The sequence below is a fragment of the Epinephelus fuscoguttatus genome, linkage group LG18 (genome assembly GCF_011397635.1).
Source record: "Epinephelus fuscoguttatus linkage group LG18, E.fuscoguttatus.final_Chr_v1".
NCBI lineage: Eukaryota > Metazoa > Chordata > Actinopteri > Perciformes > Serranidae > Epinephelus > Epinephelus fuscoguttatus.
Window position 1 is genome coordinate 8,669,718 of NC_064769.1, and position 18,129 is coordinate 8,687,846.

An 18,129-nucleotide genomic window follows, 5' to 3' on the forward strand; every position below is an offset into this window, starting at 1 on the left:
TTGCAGCATGCAAGTAAGTTACAGCACATTGCTGATCTAAAGGGATGATAAGGGTAAAGGTGGGGAATTAACGTAAGAGAAAAACATGAGTAGGCAGAGGGCATCTAACTTATCTAGCGGAAATGTGTTTCCTGTGGCAAGACTCGTCAAAATGTTCTTTTCTAATTTTAATCACTGCTTTTTTTAAAACACGTACTACCTCCAGCAAAACATTTCTGAGTTAGATTTGTTGTTGTAAAAAAAAAAACAAAAAAACATGGGCAGTAAGCCCACAGAAATGAAAGTCATACACAACAGCTGAGGGTCAGACTTACAGATGATACAGGGTGTACGTGCGGTGTTATGATAGGGGATAATGATATGTAGCATTAATGATGTTTTTCAGGCCAAAGTGGGCCAGTGAGCTGAGAACTGAGCTTCCTGTGTGCTCACACGTCGGCACTGAAGGAGGAACATGCAGCTAAAAATACATGGGTAGTTAAACCTACATGTGATCACATGTATGCATTTGCACATGCTTGTTGTTACCATGTTTTCATTTTCATAAAACCTCTGAGTACAGGTGCAGCCTGCTTCTTCTCATACAGTTCTCCAAGAACTTAAAGGGATAGCTCACCCCAAGACAAAAATACATATATCTCCTCTTTCCTGTAGTGCTAGTAACCAGTCTAAATTATTTTGGTGTATAGGTGTTGGAGACCTCGGCCCTTGAGATGTCTGCCTTCTCCTCAATACTAGATGACACACTTCCTTCTGTATTTTGATACAGCTGACGGGTGTAGTTCGGTAGAAGGAATAGTTCCTACATTAAACTGCTCACAACAACATCTGTGGATTATCTTGAGTAACTGGGTCATGATTTCTGGAAAGAGACATTGCTGTTGAGTTTTTCAAATGTATTTTTCTGGCGCTTTGAGGACCCCAAGCTAGCGCCATCTAGTTTCATTAGAAAGAGAGAAGGCAGACGTCTCTACAGCTGATATCTCCAACACTCAGCAACTCACACCAAAACAATCTAGACTCATTTACAGCACCAAAGGTAAGAGGATTTTCTTTTAAACAATAATTTGTGTTCGATATGGAAAAAGCTTCAATCAAAGGTCCAGTGTGTAAAATTTAGGAGGAATTATTGGCATCTTGTGGTTAGGATTACAGATTGCAACCAGCTTAAACTTTTCCCAGTTAGTATTCCTTCAGTGTTCATTGTTCAGGAAGGGCTCCTCTACTCATGAAAACAAATGGACCTGGTGATATAAACTGGTAAGAACACTGAATAAAGCAGTTTCATGTGTTCTCACATTATTTCTCAGGTAATTTAAGATCCAGAAGGAGGAGAAGGAGGAGACTTTTATCAGGAGATGAATTTTCCACAGCAGTCTCTTTCTCTCCAAAACAAAGGCAATCAGTAATGTAAACCAGTAAAAACACTAAACAAAGCAGTTATTTGTTAAAAATCAATGTTTCTTTAACGCTGCCCATTGCAGAGGGGCTGCTTACTATGGTGGCCTATGGAAAAATGGAAAAGGGTGAGTGGCTCTATTTAGAGCCAGTATTTGATTTGTCCATTCTGGGCTACTGAAGAAACATGGTGGTGCATTATTGCAATCTCTGTAGACAAGGACCTGCTCCCTATGTAGATATAAACTGGACCACAACAAAAACACAACAATTCTTTTTTCAGATGATTATACACTGAGGAAAACATAGTTATTATATTCTATTCTATGTCTGCCAGTATATCCCCCTAAATCTTACATTGGACCTTTAGCTACAGTAAAACTCCTAAAGTCCTGGATCTATGAATATGCAAATATGTTTCACTTCAAAGGTTTAACTGCTGCATATGAAATGTTTCCTACTTTACTGAAAAGACCAGTCTCAGTGTTTGAACACTGGAATAGAAACCATGCCTGTATGATTAAATGTGTTCAAGTCATATGCTTGTTTTTTTCAAACCAGAAAGAATGCAGTGTTTGTGTGTGACTCAAATAATCATTCTCCTTTTTCAGTATCTTGAAAGCTCACTGAATGCATGCAATTCATAGAAAGGAGGAACCCTTTTCCAAGAAATGGTCAGACCTTCTATAGGCACTTTACTTGCTGAGATCTCACTCTCCTTGTTATTTTCACCTCCTACGACCCTGCGTCCTTATATGGGGACATTAAGTTTTGAGATTTTTGCACCTCAACTGTTGCCTTTGTCTGTGGACACTTTTCTGTACCATAATGTTGTAGCAAAAGCACAATATACTAATCCATGTAAAAACAATATGGTGGCCATCACTGCAAAGTCAGTCTAGAACTAAACCCAACACAAAAGTGGACAAGGTACAGAACCTGATCGCATTTTGGGTTGAAACTTTACTTTTATTTATGCTTAATAATGTTTGTAGTTTGATATGGCGTACAAACATTGGGACTCAATTATTTTATTATCGCAGCGTTTCACATTGTACAACAAGGTGACTGTTCCTACAGACCAAAAAGACAATCCCAGCCTGGAATGTGGAACAGGGAAAATTCATATAGAGTTTCAAAACGAACAAATCACACTCACAAAAATAAACCCAGTGTCCCCGTATGAGGACATCATTTCTTCCCCAAAACTATACTGTTCAACAACAATACTTGGTTTTTATATTCATATATACTTACCAGGTCCTTAAATTCCCAGATAGCTAGATGAAATTAAACAATGCACATCAAACAAAAGCTGGGGTCTCAGGAGGTTAAGGAGAAGGAGTAGACAGAATTTTAAGATTTTTTTAAAATAAGGACATTGGACCAAAGTGAGACACAAACTCATTAAATCATCAAAAAAACAGTATTTTTTATATGCATTAAGCATGTCGTTAATGTATTGGATTCTCTATTACTATTAAATGAAATAATTTACACATTAACTACTGAAGATACTACTCAAGATCTGTAGTAAATCTGATCTGAGTTTAAAATGTATCCTCCATTTAAACAAAGCAAAACAAACGACAAAAAAATTGATTATTATTAGTTGTTTGTATTTCTTCTCTTTGAACATGATATAGTTGATAATAAAGTGAAATATTAAGTACAAAATACTTGTCTGACGTGTAGCTACTAATAATCCATGTGATGCAGTATTTTCTGTTATTGTGTCTGCTGTGAATGAGGGTATCCACACACATTAAAATAACTGTGACTATTTTTACCATACAGGAAATCTCAACAGAGCATGCTCTTAATACCAAGATTTCATTCGTTCTACTACAGCATCCTAACACCATTCATTTATACAAAGCGATAGGAGCTAACTGTTCTCTGAAACATTGTTGAAACACTCATATTAGCCCATTTCTGATTTAAAATGAAACGCCTGTGAAACCTCTGTCATTAAGCGTGGCACAATTTGTGACTTTCAAATGCAAAATAACATTCAGTTCTTTGAAAGCAAAACAAGCATGAAGGATTCCTGAAATCACAGGACAAAGAGTCATTTGTCTTCATGCTTTGAGCCACAGCCAACCTTAGAGAGTTTGTTTTCAGTAGCCCCTCAGAGGAAAGAGAAATTCTATAAATCAGACAGCCTTGTGTACTGTTACTTTACAGTCACTTCTCTTGCTTTGTAAGGCACCTCCTCCATATCTGAGTGTTAAATGGTACATCACATGCTATGCAGAAAGAAGAAGTACAAAGTAGATGACCGTTTTTCTGCAAACTCCAGGGGACCTGCTGTCAGTTTATTCTCTATGAGTCCAATGAACTGTATTAAAATGAGTCCCCGCCCCTCCACGCTGACACTATTACTCCCAAAAAAAGTTTCCTCCTCATTCACTCTCAGTGAGCAGCTACTGTGTGCATCATGGCTGTAAACGGCAGCAGAATGTAGGTGTGATACTTACCTCAAACCCACTCTCTTTTCTTCTTAGTTTCAGTCTTTGAGGCAGTCCCAGGCAACATGGTTGGCAGTGGATTTCAGTTTGATTATTTAGACCCAAAATTTCCTTCTGGTGGAAACCATTCATACTTTTTCATTGTTGGTAAGTGGTCTTTAATTTTCAATTTTTAATTTATTTTTTGTTAGTAATAAATGCTAACTTTAGGCATTTTATGGAGAACAGTGAATCATTTTCATGTTTTTTGTACGTTTTCAGCCTATTTATTTGTCTTTCTAATGAATGAAATCCATTACCATATTACATTTTAGAAGCTCTGGGGGACTGTTCTGTGAACTACTCTATTATATAATTCAAACAACTTCTTGTATTCAGCATTCATGGCAGATTTTGCTTAAAGCGATCTGTTGTTACTCACATTCAAGGTCTGATCCTTGTTTACCACACTATACTCTCCTCTCAAGCTTCAAATTCAGGTAGGATATTGTACTTTTTGTCACAACACTTCAACTTATTAATCATGAACTGCTGTTCAAATATCAGTGTTGCCTATTTTTCTGCAAAAAACCTCCCACAAATATTATAAAATACATTCCTAAAAGTGGTATCTTATTTAGAGTTGTGTTTTTCCACTGTGAGTGAAGGCATTTTTTGTAAAAATGGCACACTGAGAATAATAATAATAATATCTCATCTACTGATCTAGTTTCACATCATATTCATATTATGTTCCAGGGAAATGCACTGTAAAGACCATTGCATCTGTATATAAGCAATGTGACATTCACCAAGGTAAAGACACATCTGAGTCACCCAAGATTGAATCATCAGCTGTAAAATAAAAGAGACTGGGAAAAAAAAACTTAACTTTTACTGCGCACTGCTTTGTTTCTTCCTCTGTCTTTCAGATGGAGTCCATGATTTAGAGTGTTTTTATAAAACACGTGGTAGCGTAAACTGCATGTGGAAACCTGGAAACCATGCATCAGAAAAGACATACACACTCATCATAATACAACCACCGTGAGCAGGATTTCTTCTTTACTAAGTTTTATGCTTCCTCCTTTTCCCTTCCATTTTACATATTAATAACACACTTGACATGATTTTTCAGGACAAATTTTCAAACCATTTCTCTTTCTACAAGCAGAAAATATTGCAGACGTTACTACAACATCACTGACACCTCTGAAGAGATCTCAGTATATGAAAGTATCAGTATGACCGTTGAGGTTTTTGAAAAGAGCAGCAAATCCACAAATTGTACAAAAGCAGTTTTCAGAGGGTTACCAAAAAGAATGTGTAAGTCCACAATATATATTCTGAAAAAAATATTTAAATTTCGATTTCCACCTTTTGATAATAAAATCTCTCACTGAATCTTCTTCTTTTTTCTTTTTTAATTAGCAGTGCAATGTGGTCCTCCACATATCGTGTCCTTCCGCCGCCATTCTGGAACACTAGTCATGAATGTAAGCTGGCGAACAAAGGCCATCACAGATTACTCTGTGAGATATAAAGCCCTGGACAGCCTGTTATGGAACGAGGTCAGTGTTACTTTAAACTTCATGTTGAATTCTAGCACAGAAACTAAAGATAAAAATGGCTTTCCTATATCAGAATAAAGCATGTTTGTCTCTTGAAGCTTTGAATATCATTGTGAAACAAAAAATAAGTCTTTACTCGGCTACACATGCTGCTCTCAACTTTTACAGCAGACAAATATCATACTTGTCATTACCTACTATATGAAAGAGTAAGTTTGCTCCCTTTAGAAACAAGAAGAGAAGTACTTATGTATTTCTAGTCTGCAACTGAACCATCTCTTCTTAAAGGGACAGTTCACCCCTAAATCGCAAATACATATCTTTCCTCTTCCCTGTAGTGCTGTTTATCTAGATTGTTTTGGTGTGAGTTGTGAGTGCTGGAGTTATTGGCGGTAGAGACGTCTGCCTTCTCTCCAATATAATGGAACTAGAGGGCACTCAGCCAAACAAAACACATTTAAGAAACTCAGCAGCAATGTCTCTTTCCAGAAATCACGACGCGGCTACTAAAGATAATCCATAGACCTTGTTGGGAGCAGTTTCATGACAGACCTTGTCATGATTTTCAGGACAACCATATCTCCTTCTGCAAGCAAAAAATATTGCGGATGTTACTACATCATTGACACCTCTGAGAAGATTGTAGTATATGAAAGTATCAGCTTGACCGTTTTTGAAAAACAAAAGCAGTTTTCAGAGGGTTACCAAAAAGCATGTGTAAATCTACAAAAAAACTCAACAGTCACATCTCTTTCCCGAAATCATGACGCGGTTACTAAAGATAATCCACAGACCTTGTTGGGAGCAGTTTCATGAGAGAACTTTTTTCTCTTAAGCACTCTACACCCGCCAACTGTATCACCTCACAGAGGGAAGCATGCATCTACTGCTAACTGACTAGCTTCACTGAGCTAGCTAGCATTACAGCTCAGCCGGCTGCAGTATAGGTTGTAAACCCCGTCCCCTTCATGTTAGCCGATATAACATGGGCCAAACTAAAAGATCAAATTGTTAGGAACTCAAGGGAAACCCAAGCATGGGACACGGCACACAGCACACAGACAAAACTAAACAGGGAGAAGAGGACAGACAGGAACATAGGGAAGGGGAAACACAAGGAAACACTAGGAAAACAAGTTACGACAATGCCATAACACAAAGTACATGTCAAATAAATTTCCCACAAGTTCAATAGTTTGTTTTTGTGGTCAGCTTGCTTTTAATTAGCTATTTGATGCTATAAAAAAGGGGGTTTGACATCATCAGCTGTGCGTGCCCATTTTTGTGCTCGTGGTCAGTGGCACTGCTCAGGATTGGTGGAACGCAATACTGACTCTGGCTCCAAATTATGTCACTGGCGCAAGATGTCAGTGGCCATATACACAATATTTTGGCTTCATTTTTTGTACAGTGGGAGGAAGTGGAGATGCGTTGTCCATCTTTATATAAAGTCTACAGCTTATAAGCACTAAACGCAGTTATCAAACTTTGTAAAGCTCACTCCAAAGTGACAGAAGACATCAAACAGTTGTTTTCACCAGCTGAGCAGTGCTCTTTAAGATGAGTAAACTGCCCTTTATGTGTCACATCTATGGAGTTCCCCTTAAATTTCACCTTAAAGGGGTGTGTGATTGTGTCTGATAGTATCAGTATGTTTATGGCTGTGTGTGCTTTTTCCTCCACTGTTCTCACGCCTCTGAGATTGACCTGATTAAATGAAGGTCATTATTTTAACTACCGACTACATATCTTTCACAAAAGGCCTTCAATAATGTCTATGTCATTCACAGACATCCTCCCGATCCCAGAATAGAGAGATCTGTACTGTGAAGGGTCTAAACTCCTCGCTGGTCTACACTGTACAGATACAGTGTGTCAACAATGAAACCTGCTCAGAGTGTGCATGGAGTGAAGCCTATACTGTCCCATCAGGTCAGTTTGCTTTCTACTTTACTGGCTTAAACTAAATCTAACATTAAAAAAGAAGCAGTTTCTATCTATTTTGTTGACTATGCAAGATAAATGTTTTTAAAAACAATTCTTTTACTTCACTACATGGTTATGAGAGTAGGAAAAAGGAGCTGAAGCCATGTATTGTAACCTATGTAACCTCTTCCAGAACTGACAACACAGCCTGTCATTGTCAGCCTTGAGGATACTGACATTGCAGGGGCAAAAGGTCACCGGCTGCTTTCTTTAACCTGGAAGGTAGGTTTTTTTTAAATGTATCTCCTCAAATGTCCCTTCCACATGACATAAAACAAGGAATATATCATATGTGTAGCCGGGCTGATGTGTATTATTATAATAATAAAAGTGACCCTGTGTGTTAGTTTTCTGCCGAAGAGCTGCATGACCGCTACTATGTGACAGTCGGGAAAGCTTCAGGAGAGGCCCCACGTGAGCAGATAAACGTCACTAAGCCTGAAATCCGACTGAATCTCTCATATTCAGCATATCATCTCAACATCAGTGCTGTTAACAACGTGAGCACCTCCCCAGCTGTAAGCCAGGCAATACCACAGCGAGAAGACATGCCCAGTGAGTTGTCAACTTTTTGTATTTTCTGAGCAGGTGTCACTTTTGGGTCTACTGAACCATAATGTTAGATTTAAAACTTGTTATAAATTTGTCCCCTCAGGTATGAGAAATGAGAAGCTGAATGTGACAGTCCACAGCAATACATCTTTCACTATCTACTGGAAAGACAATCTCATCAAAAAATATGTCTGCTATTCTGTGGAGTGGATAAAGAAGGGACATAAAGTCAACTACAAGTCCTTTTATGAGAACGCAAACAACTATAGGACTTTATATCATTTACCAGGTGTGGAAACATACACAAATTTTGGTCAACCCTGTCTCCTAGTAATTCTGTTTACATGCTATGAATTTGTTTTGCCAAGTACATTTTGAAGAAAATGTAACTAGATTATCTTCTGTGGTGAAAGGAGGGATGTAGGGGAGACAAGGATCGGTTCACACAGTTCTCACGCTTTGCTCTACCAGCATGAAATGAAAGGTTAAGGTCTCGGCTTTAAATGAATATGTCTTTACGTACACATATGTTTTCTAATGTTTGTTGATAAGTGATTAAAGTCATGTTGTGACACTGTGCCAACCAAGCCCCAGTAGGGACTCGGTTGGCACAATGCTAAAATGATACAGTTATAAAATAATGAAGAAATCAACAGAAACTGTTTAAACATTGATTTCAAACAAGAACCATAAATCATGAATATGCCCATTTTTAGAACCAAACAATACTTTTTGACAATTCAACAGTAGGAATGTCTGCTTACTGTTGCCATTGGCCTTTCACAATAATAATAGTTGACAATATGATAATTGTTTTTAAGCTTTCAAAAGAGTTTTAATATCTCAAAATACAGTCATACTGTTACTGTTCCAATTGTTGGCATATATTCTAACCAACCCTGCTCACATTTGACCCAACTTTGTGATGAAATTATGTTAGCCAGCTACCATCACTCCTCACAGACTTCCAAATCTTACATCAAAATTGATATAAGAGCATGCAGAATGTAACTGATTCTTGTGTGTATGAAAGGTCCAGTTTGTAGTTTATATCAACAAAGGGAGGTCACTTTACAGTATTCCACTGCCATGTTTCTACAGTAGCCCAATACAGACAAACCAAACACTGGCTCTAGGTAGCTGGAAAAACTGCTTTTTTTTTACTGGTTTAAATCACCAGGTCCGTGGGTTTTGGAGGGAAAGAGAACTCTGCAGATAATTCCGCTTCAGATAAAAACCTCCTGAATGTCTGAATCTTAAAATATCAAGGAAAAAAGGTGAGCACATATTAGCAGGTGCTGGGCTAGCGGCCCGTCTCCAGAGAGGAAGAGACCTCTGAGAATAATTCAGCTCCTGGTAAAAACCTCCGAAACAATGAGCTCCAAAGGAATTCTAACCGGGAGAAGTTTCAGCTGGTTGCAATCTGCAGTCCTCACCACCATATGCCACTAAATACCCCGAAATCGTACACACTTTTCCTTTAACTAGAAGTAACACATTACCAATATTGCCATCTATCAGTTTCATAATACGTTAAGTCACTCTCAAAAGCCACTTTACTTTTGATATTCTAAAACTAAAATGTTACCCTCAACAAAAAAGTTAATGATGATCAGATGTTTTAACAGCAGATAAGTGCAGGTCAAGAAAGCAGAGGACTTTCCGGAGACCAGGATTCATGTCCTGAGTCCCATTTGTGGCCAGGTTTAGGCAACAAAAGTCATTTGGTTCGGGTTAGAGAAAGATTGTGGTTTCAATAAAATGTTAACAAAGCAGACCCCAGTGTTTCCTGAACCACAACTTAGTACTCAGAGTGCCTCAACATGACTGTGAAAAACATTAATCATGCACCAGTTTTATTCAAACATAATTTATGGAAGTTTCGATTTTGATATATGATGAAATATATTTTGTTTCCTGTTTCTGCGATAATCCATTTGGTTTAAATCCCCAGAGGGTTTGGAGCCATATCAGAGATACAACATCACTCTGCACACTCGGCCAGACAAGGACACCTGCAACATGAAGCGCGTCAACAACAGTGAGAACACCTATGGGAGCACACAGTTTTATTTCATTGAAGGATGTAAGTCCTGGGCCTACTACCTTCCCACTACTGCATAATGTCATTGGAATAAACAAGGCTAACTGTGAGGCTTTGGTGCTCATTGTAAAGACTAGAATTACTGCCTTGCAGTTGTATGTCTCCACAAGCCAGTCAAGTTGCAGTTACAGTTTACATCTTTGTCTGTCCAGACTCATATGTAGCTAAGACAGTTGACAATGCTTCAAATAGGATAAGAATGGTGCTGCAGAGACACTACATATTCTAAAACATGGATGCTCAACACACACCTTCAACCCAATAGCACAGAAGATCTAAACAGTTAGCACAGATTAATGTCACCAACTCAGTATCTGACCAAATGTCTCTCTTTCTGTTCCTGAGTTATGATGTTGAATAATGGCCAGATGTTTTATGATGTTACAATGAAGTGACCTTTTGAGCCTTTGACCTTTTGGATACAAAATGTCATCACTTCATCATTTTATTTTATTAGACATTTCTGTGAAATGTTGTCATAATTAGTATATGAATGCTTCAGTTTGGCCAGAAACATGTTTTGTGAGGTCACAGTGACCTCTGACCAACAAATCCTACTTACTCGTTAAGCCCAAGTGGACATTTGTGCCATAGTGTAAGAAATTCCCTCATGGCATTCTTGAGATAGTATGTTCACGAGAATAGGACGGACAACCCGAGAACATGGTGCGTCCGCCCACAGGCATAGGAGTCATAACACGGTATTGGCCTAATGGATCTGATGATGAAAAGTCACAAAAATCCCAAATGTCTTCATCAGATTTCACGGCAATCCATCCAACAGTTGTTGAGACATTTCAAATATCAACCTGCTGGTTGTGCAACAAGAGAAGTCAGGAGATCACCAAAGGCATTAAGATTCATCCCCTTGGTAACATGAATATCTGGACATAGCTTTTTGTAATAATCCATTTTGCAGATGTAGAGATATTTCACTAGATACATGAAACTTGTGTGCTCAAAGAAAAGTCAAGATATCACTGAAATCATTAGTATTCATCCCTAGGGACCACGAATATCTGTACAAAATTCCATGACAATCAATCAAACAGTTGTGTGATATTTCAGTCTGGACCAAAGTGGTGGACCAACTGACCAATACTGGCATCCCAAGAGCTAAACCGTTAGCATGGTTTAAAACAAGGATAGAGATAATCTCTAATAGGCCAATACTGTTTGTTCCTTTTTTTATTCTATCCATAAAAAAACATTCTGACTTCTTGATTTTGTGCTCCCAAAGCTCCAGTCAGTGGTCCTGCAAACATCAGCAGCTACAATGTAACGCTGAATTCAGTGGTGCTGAAGTGGTTGCCCATCCCAAAGGAAGACATCAGAGGTTTTCTACTGGGTTACATAATCTACTACACGGAGTACCACCACAGGGGGGTGAGCACAGAAAGATGTAAGCACTATCCATCTTAAACTGAATCGCTACTCACTCATAAACTTTTATCCTTGTTGTTTTGGCTAATCCATAAATGCAAACTGTGACGTCACAGACACACAGCCTCTGAATCCATTATTCTCAGTGGATTTCCTGTCTGCCCGCTGGTTTGTTCCCCTCTGTGTCAGTTTCTAGACATTTGTGAACAGAGGGAAGTTCAAAGGCTGACAGTATATACAAACTTTATCAGTAAAAAGCCACTGTGCCATTAGCAGCTGGTCTAAGTTGGTCTCTTTAGTGATCTGACACAATATTTGATGCATTGGCTGACACTGCTGTTAGCCTGCAAACATCCCTTCTCTTTGGGACTTGTTTGTCAAAGTTTGTTTGAACAATCCAGGCACACTGTATAAACCCTCAGTGTTGGCATATATAACTGTTTGGCCTAAAGCTATGCCTCTTATTATCTTATGTACATTCTACAGCTAGCAACCTATTGTAATGGGTTTGACAAGTGGCGTAACATGGGCAATAATCAATGTGCTGCTTACATTCAAAGACTTCCCAACAACACAATGCCTCTGACTAGATGACAGGATTTGCTGATGTGAAAGTGCTTTGTTAATAAGACTAGTTGCTCTGTGAGCTAAAAATGACAATGCTAACATGCTAAAGGTATCAAATTTACCTTGCTAGTGGGAATGTCCTTAGTTTGCAGATATTTGGTCATAAACCAGGGGATCACCAGAGTAGGTATGCTTCATCAAGAATGTGTGTACCAAATTTAATTTAAATCAGTCTAATAGTTGGCAAAACGTTTCACTCAAAACCAAAAAATGCCAACCTCATGGTGGCACTAGAGGAAAAGGCAGGGGATCACCACTGTCTGATTCATCATGTAGGAGCCATGAATGCCTGTACAAAATGTTGTGGCAGTCTGTGGGGTAGATGCTGATATATTTTACTGAATAAATGTAAACTTCAACCTGCTAATGGCATGACTAAGAACATCAGGGAATGACCAACATCATGCAGATTTATCCTCTGGGGACCATGAATGTCAGTTCGAGTCATAGAATGTATACAAAAAGACTAAAGACTAAAGAAAAAAAAATGGAGGAAATGGAATAATGGACATAGCCACCATGAAGTCATCCATTGGTTTGTGTTCCCAAATCACTGGGCCCATTGAGTATGCGCACTAGATTTTCGCAAGTCAAGGCTAACTTCTACTGGCCAAGCAGTTATTTTACAGCTAAGCTCTTTGCTAACTTACTGGGGATAAAATGATGTAATTGTGTGGCTTTTTAAGACTTTCTAAATATTTTTGGGACGCTATCCACAGACAGCCAGTTACACCCCCCTACAGTTTTTCATGAAGGGGTAAATTAGCTATAGAGAACAAAGCCATTTCCTGTTCCAGGCTGTAAACATGTTTATTTTTGCTGTAAAGTTGTTCATTCTAACATGGTACTGTATGGGGATTAACTCGCTGTTGGAGTGAGCCTCAAGTGGCCACTTGATGAACTGCAGTTTTTGGCACTTCAAGGTTGGTACGATTACACGTAAATGTTGAGATATTTCAGTCTGAATCAAAGTTGAGGCCCAACCGTCTGACCCATGTTGCCATCCCTACAGCCACCCTGCTACTGGCATGGTCCACAACTGTTCTGCCAAGTGTAAATAATCAAATAGTAAAAACTGGAAATTCAGTCCAACTTTAAAGCACATGTCCAAGTTACATATGTATATGCTGAAAACTGTCACTCTTTGATTGCAGATATTACAGTGGATCCATTGTTTAACAACTATGAACTGGGAGACCTCAAGAGTGGCACAGCATATCAAGTCCAGATATCAGGTTTTACCCGGGCAGGAGAAGGAGTACGAAGCAAAGCAACATGTATCTTTAAAACAAATGAAGGTAATATCAATGAAACATCTTTTGCCCAATAATCATTCCTAAAACTGAATTTTTGATACTAATAATTGCAAAAAAAAGCCCCCACATCCTTACTTTTTGTATATTTCTTGCCTTCTCCCCACTTCATAGGATCTTTTAATTTCAGTGCTGTCATCGCAGTCGTCGCAGTTGTGGCCTCTGTGCTAATATTTGGATCTCCAATAATAAAAAGGTACAGTATGCCTGTCACTGTCTTACAGCTGTCATTCATTTTCAACATGGGTAAATAAATATATCTACTCTACGCTTTGTATTTTATCTAGAGCTAAAGTCATCCTTTGGCCAAGCATACCTAGCCCTGGAAACAGCAATGCCATGCAGAAAATGGAAGGTCCCTTTGAACGGGTAAGTGTCATTTGTGCTTTCAAAAACTGTGCAACCAATTTTAACATCAAGCTACCAGCCAGAATGAAAGATATCAAATTATGTAAATAAGAACATACAGCATTCTGCAGACCTCCTACTGCTGCACTAAAAACTGTTTGCCAGATGTATGTTGTAATAAAGAATTTATTTTAATTTAATTTTTTAGTTTTTAATTTTGAAGATGTCATTTTTACATCACTCAGGAACTACTAGAGTCCCTCAACACTCTGAAGGTGGAGGAATGGGACACAAACAGTCTTCAGATAGTAGAAAAAGAAGATGTGATCCCTGCTAGCACTCTACCATCAATGATACCGCTTCTCCACGCCTCAGAAGATGACGTAGACTCACCAGAAATGACTTGTAACTGGATCCAAGGGGACACTGAGGATGCAACAGGAGATATCTCACCTGACATTACCACAGAAACATTACCGGATGTCCAACGGACAAATCCCCAGAGTTCTCCTTTCACCTTTTCAAGTGATTACACAACAATGGAGATGTTTCAGCAGGGGATGCCTCCAGGCATACCAGTGAATACATCAGTTAGTCAAGCCATGGAAAGCGAACCAGAGGACACAGACTTGACTGTGGTAAAATCAGGACTGCACTATATAGGGCAATTTAGCACCAGTCCGAACTCGGACAGCAAGGAGATGTTTTGATTTTGTGAGAACAGTTTGGAACTGGACTGTGGAGACTGAAGAACACAGGGTCATAAGAACTACTGTGCATGAATGTTTGAATTAAATGAGTTCTTTTTGGCAGTCCTAGAGAACTGGAGGTGCACTGTGAGGGAAATCCGCACTACTTGAACATTCTCCTCTGTCCATTCACATCAACATCTCTGCTCATTTCTGTACTACTGTACTACTCAGTGAGCATTAATGTGCTGGTTTAAAACTTTGTAATGCAGTCGTTGGACTTAATACATCTCCGTCCTCATTTTTGGTACTTACCATAAAACTTCAATTAAAAGCCTAGTCCCAATTAAACACCCAGTCCCTTTTACTAGCCCGGCTTAGCTACACATTTGAAAAATAAACGCCTGTCACAATCAGACATGATTTTTTTAATAGAAGTTCTTCGGATGTACAAAACCGGGTTGTTGGCTACCTCAAATTATGTGTCTATTCCAAGTTGTGAGTATTGTTTTAACAGGATAAAGGGGTGTTGTGTCGGTATGCTGGGTGCCATAATCCTTGAGTGCAGTAACTCTCTCTCTCTCTCTCTCTCTCTCTCTGATGCACTGTCTGCCAGAGCCAGATAAAATGAATGATTCATTAATGATATATTATCTGAAGCCTAATTTTTAAAAAAGCAATACTCATACTGGTTTAAATAAACAATCTGATTGTATTTCCGGATGTTTGCTGGGCAACAGTTTTGTGTTCAAGGAATAAAAGGCCTGTCCCCATAAAGACGCCTGTCCCAAATGTAAGCCTTTTGATTTCAGTGATTTTAGCAAATAATAGCCCATGCTACTATTTGAAGTTTTATAGTACAATAGACCTTTTTCACTGCAGACTTTTAGACTTGTCATAGTAGGCTATGCACAGGTGTATTTAATAAAAATGATAGCTGCATTCCACTTGGGGGAGATCCTGGCACTGTGCATGCTGGCACACTGGAATAGCTTACTGGGACACCTAATGGAACTAAACCACTGCTAAAGTCAGTTTTACGTGTGAGATTATCCTACTATGACAAGTCAAAATGTCTGCTGTGAATGAGATCTATTATAGTCTTCTGTTACACCAAGGCCAATGAACAAGTCTGAGCAGGACTGAGTTGCACCAGCTATGTGTAAGTTCAATTGTAGCCTTGTTTGATTGTAATTTCTAAGGTCAGAGTTTACATGTTCCTGACATTTTAAGGGTCGCACAAGCTGAAATACCAACATACACAGAAGTAACAATTTAAATCTTACACCTAGCCCTTAGTAGGTGTAAGGTCCAACATAAAATACCAGTTTTCAAGGCACATCATTTTGGAAGGTGCGATAATTTGAAAGATAAGGAGGAGTGAATTATAGTGGCTGTTTTGCAGTGGCCATGCATTCTCTGTGATAGTTTATACCCACAAGTTATTTTGGGCTTTTTGTTTTCAGAATAGAAATGCTTGAAACTGAATAGGGTGTTTGTAAACATGCAAAGGAAAATGCATAAAGTAACACATATAAGTAAGCGGGAAATCACATATAAATATCCTCTGTGCCAGATTGGCAAGTAAATATATAGGGTTAGATAACTTTCTAATTAACAACTACTAATTTACAACAGTTGCCAGTGTAGGTTATCATTATGTGTTTGTTCCAACAACGTCATCAGTCGCAGTTGTTGTAGTGTTATCACATAATCATAATGCTTTGTCCCCCTTTATGTACCTTTTTGTTGTTATTTGGTGATGAACGTCAGCTATTTTCGTCTGTTAGAATAGTGCTTTTTACTGATTGGCCACAGGAAGTGAAAACGTCATTTTCTGTGACAATATTTTGGTTAGTGTAGACTTTACGCCACAGTAGCTAAGATGAACCTTACATCTCCTTGATACAACAGACACAGCTTTACGACCAGTCTAACTAGTTTCAATGTAACGTTTAGTGTGGATTGCAATTTCAGAGTGAACTTTCGTGTAGCTGATGCAACAGACTGCAGGAATCTAGTGAGCCAGCACACACAATACTAGGGCCTTAAAACCAAAACAGCTGTATGGAATTCAGCCATCATCCTTTTTTATTATTAACACCCATGCATTTCATGTCAAATTGTCTTCCATCAAAACAAACAAACAAAAAAAAAAACATAAACAAATAAAAACAGGCCTATCCAACCAATAGCTGTGGAGATATTTAACTGAAAAAAAGTCAACATCATGGTGACCCAAGAGGAATAAACTGGGGATCACCAAAGTAGGATCCATCCTCTGGGGAGCATGAATTTCTGCACAAAATTTAATGGAAATCTATCCACAAGTTGTCATTGAGATATATCGCTCACAGTGAAACACCTCTTTGTCAAGTTGCAGCAAGTGCATTAATGCAGGCCTTCCACCAAACAACTTTTCGAGCTATTTCACACTTGCAGACAAATTTTCAGTGTTGTAATAAAATCACGAGTTTTACCTCAGTTTGTGCACACTCGGGTGATATCACTTATTTGGTAGGTGGTCATAAAATTCAGTACAAGCTGCCTTGAGTCTGTCTTTTTCCCATCTTGATGTTCTGATAAAATCAAACATTTATTCTTGTTGTACATTTTTAGTCTCGGCTCATGCTAATTGTGAAATTCAGTGATGTAAAAATTGTTAACAACTAATAGCTGCATCTCCAGCACCAAACAGGAAGCAGCAAAATAGTAGTCAGTAAACATGGAGGAGACTCCAGGGAGACGCACGAATGTGAACAAGTCTCAGTTCTCTTGGACTGTGGAAAAGAAGGAGAAACCTGAAGTAATGGAGTGAACAAGAGTCGGTGTTTAAATGGCATGTATCCGATCCACCACCAGCACTTAGTTTAGTGAGAAATTTGAATTGCCTCTCATTCTCAGTTTCCTTGCACTAAAATAGTACAGCTGACCAACAGAGTCTGACAATGAGGTGGAACAACAAAATCCAAAGTTTAAAGGTTGTAAACAAATACATTTTGATGCCTGACAAGAGTACTGTTGACATATGACACATTTTATCTTGTCTTTCTAGAGTTACCATAAAACTTCAATTAGAAGCCTGGGTTATTATTTGCTTAAGTCACTGAACTTATAGTTTTTCTCAATTGTTTACACACAAATACTGGTACTTGAGACACAATGACCACAGCATGTATATCATGCACCAACCCCCTGAACCAATTCTGCTAAACTACAAGCACAATTCCTGCTTTACACTCAAATTGCAGTTCTAAAACACACTTTTTTCAAAACACTACACACAATTCTCTGCATTTGGCACAATTTTCATGAAGAAAATCTCTTGTTTTCACAAGGAACACACTGTCATTCAAAATTCTAAAGTTAATTGCCCTACTATGCACACTGACTCATCACATGGGCAAACACCTGTCACACAGTTTTACAATTAGCATTCAGAGTTTTAGCATAAACGGGCAACAGGTGAGCTCTTCTGTTTTGGAGCAATGGATGCCAACACTGGAAACAGCGGCAGATCCAGAGCCAGAGGAGTGAGAGTAAGAGGAGGAGGACGGGGAGGACGAGGAAGGCCAAGGACCGTAATCTCTGATGAGATCCGAGCCACTTTTTCTGCCTGGAGATGGAAAGTGTATGACCGAAATCCACAAACGCGTATACCCCTTCTCCAAGCTACGGTAGATGCATGTGGAGATATAGAAGTTGATG

At 38.7% G+C, this 18,129-nt stretch overlaps 1 protein-coding gene across 3 annotated transcripts; it reads left to right on the top strand.

Moving 5' to 3' along the window:
• Positions 1–779: 779 nt before the first annotated feature.
• LOC125906327 (leukemia inhibitory factor receptor) lies at positions 780–15,188 on the top strand. 3 transcript variants are annotated; one of them, XM_049604922.1, is made up of 17 exons: positions 780–1,039; positions 3,906–4,016; positions 4,298–4,348; positions 4,608–4,664; positions 4,781–4,895; positions 5,023–5,174; positions 5,280–5,419; positions 7,210–7,351; positions 7,539–7,627; positions 7,753–7,960; positions 8,061–8,246; positions 9,912–10,043; positions 11,302–11,463; positions 13,226–13,369; positions 13,499–13,580; positions 13,672–13,753; positions 13,978–15,188. In XM_049604922.1, the coding sequence occupies exons 2-17, from the start codon at positions 3,935–3,937 to the stop codon at positions 14,440–14,442; spliced, it is 2,289 nt and encodes a 762-aa protein (XP_049460879.1). In that variant the 5' UTR covers positions 780–1,039; positions 3,906–3,934; the 3' UTR covers positions 14,443–15,188. The 3 variants fall into 3 exon arrangements, with proteins under 3 accessions (XP_049460879.1, XP_049460881.1, XP_049460880.1); XM_049604924.1 differs by having other exon boundaries at positions 5,283–5,419; XM_049604923.1 differs by lacking the exon at positions 780–1,039 and having other exon boundaries at positions 3,841–4,016.
• The last annotated feature ends 2,941 nt before the right edge of the window (positions 15,189–18,129 follow it).

Bases quoted from the DNA above. Each gene is read 5' to 3' on its own strand.
- LOC125906327 (XM_049604922.1), top strand. From the start codon at position 3,935: ATGGTTGGCAGTGGATTTCAGTTTGATTATTTAGACCCAAAATTTCCT. The intron at 4,017-4,297 runs GTAAGTGGTCTT...CTCACATTCAAG, and splicing joins TTCATACTTTTTCATTGTTG to GTCTGATCCTTGTTTACCAC. The intron at 5,420-7,209 runs GTCAGTGTTACT...TGTCATTCACAG, and splicing joins ACAGCCTGTTATGGAACGAG to ACATCCTCCCGATCCCAGAA.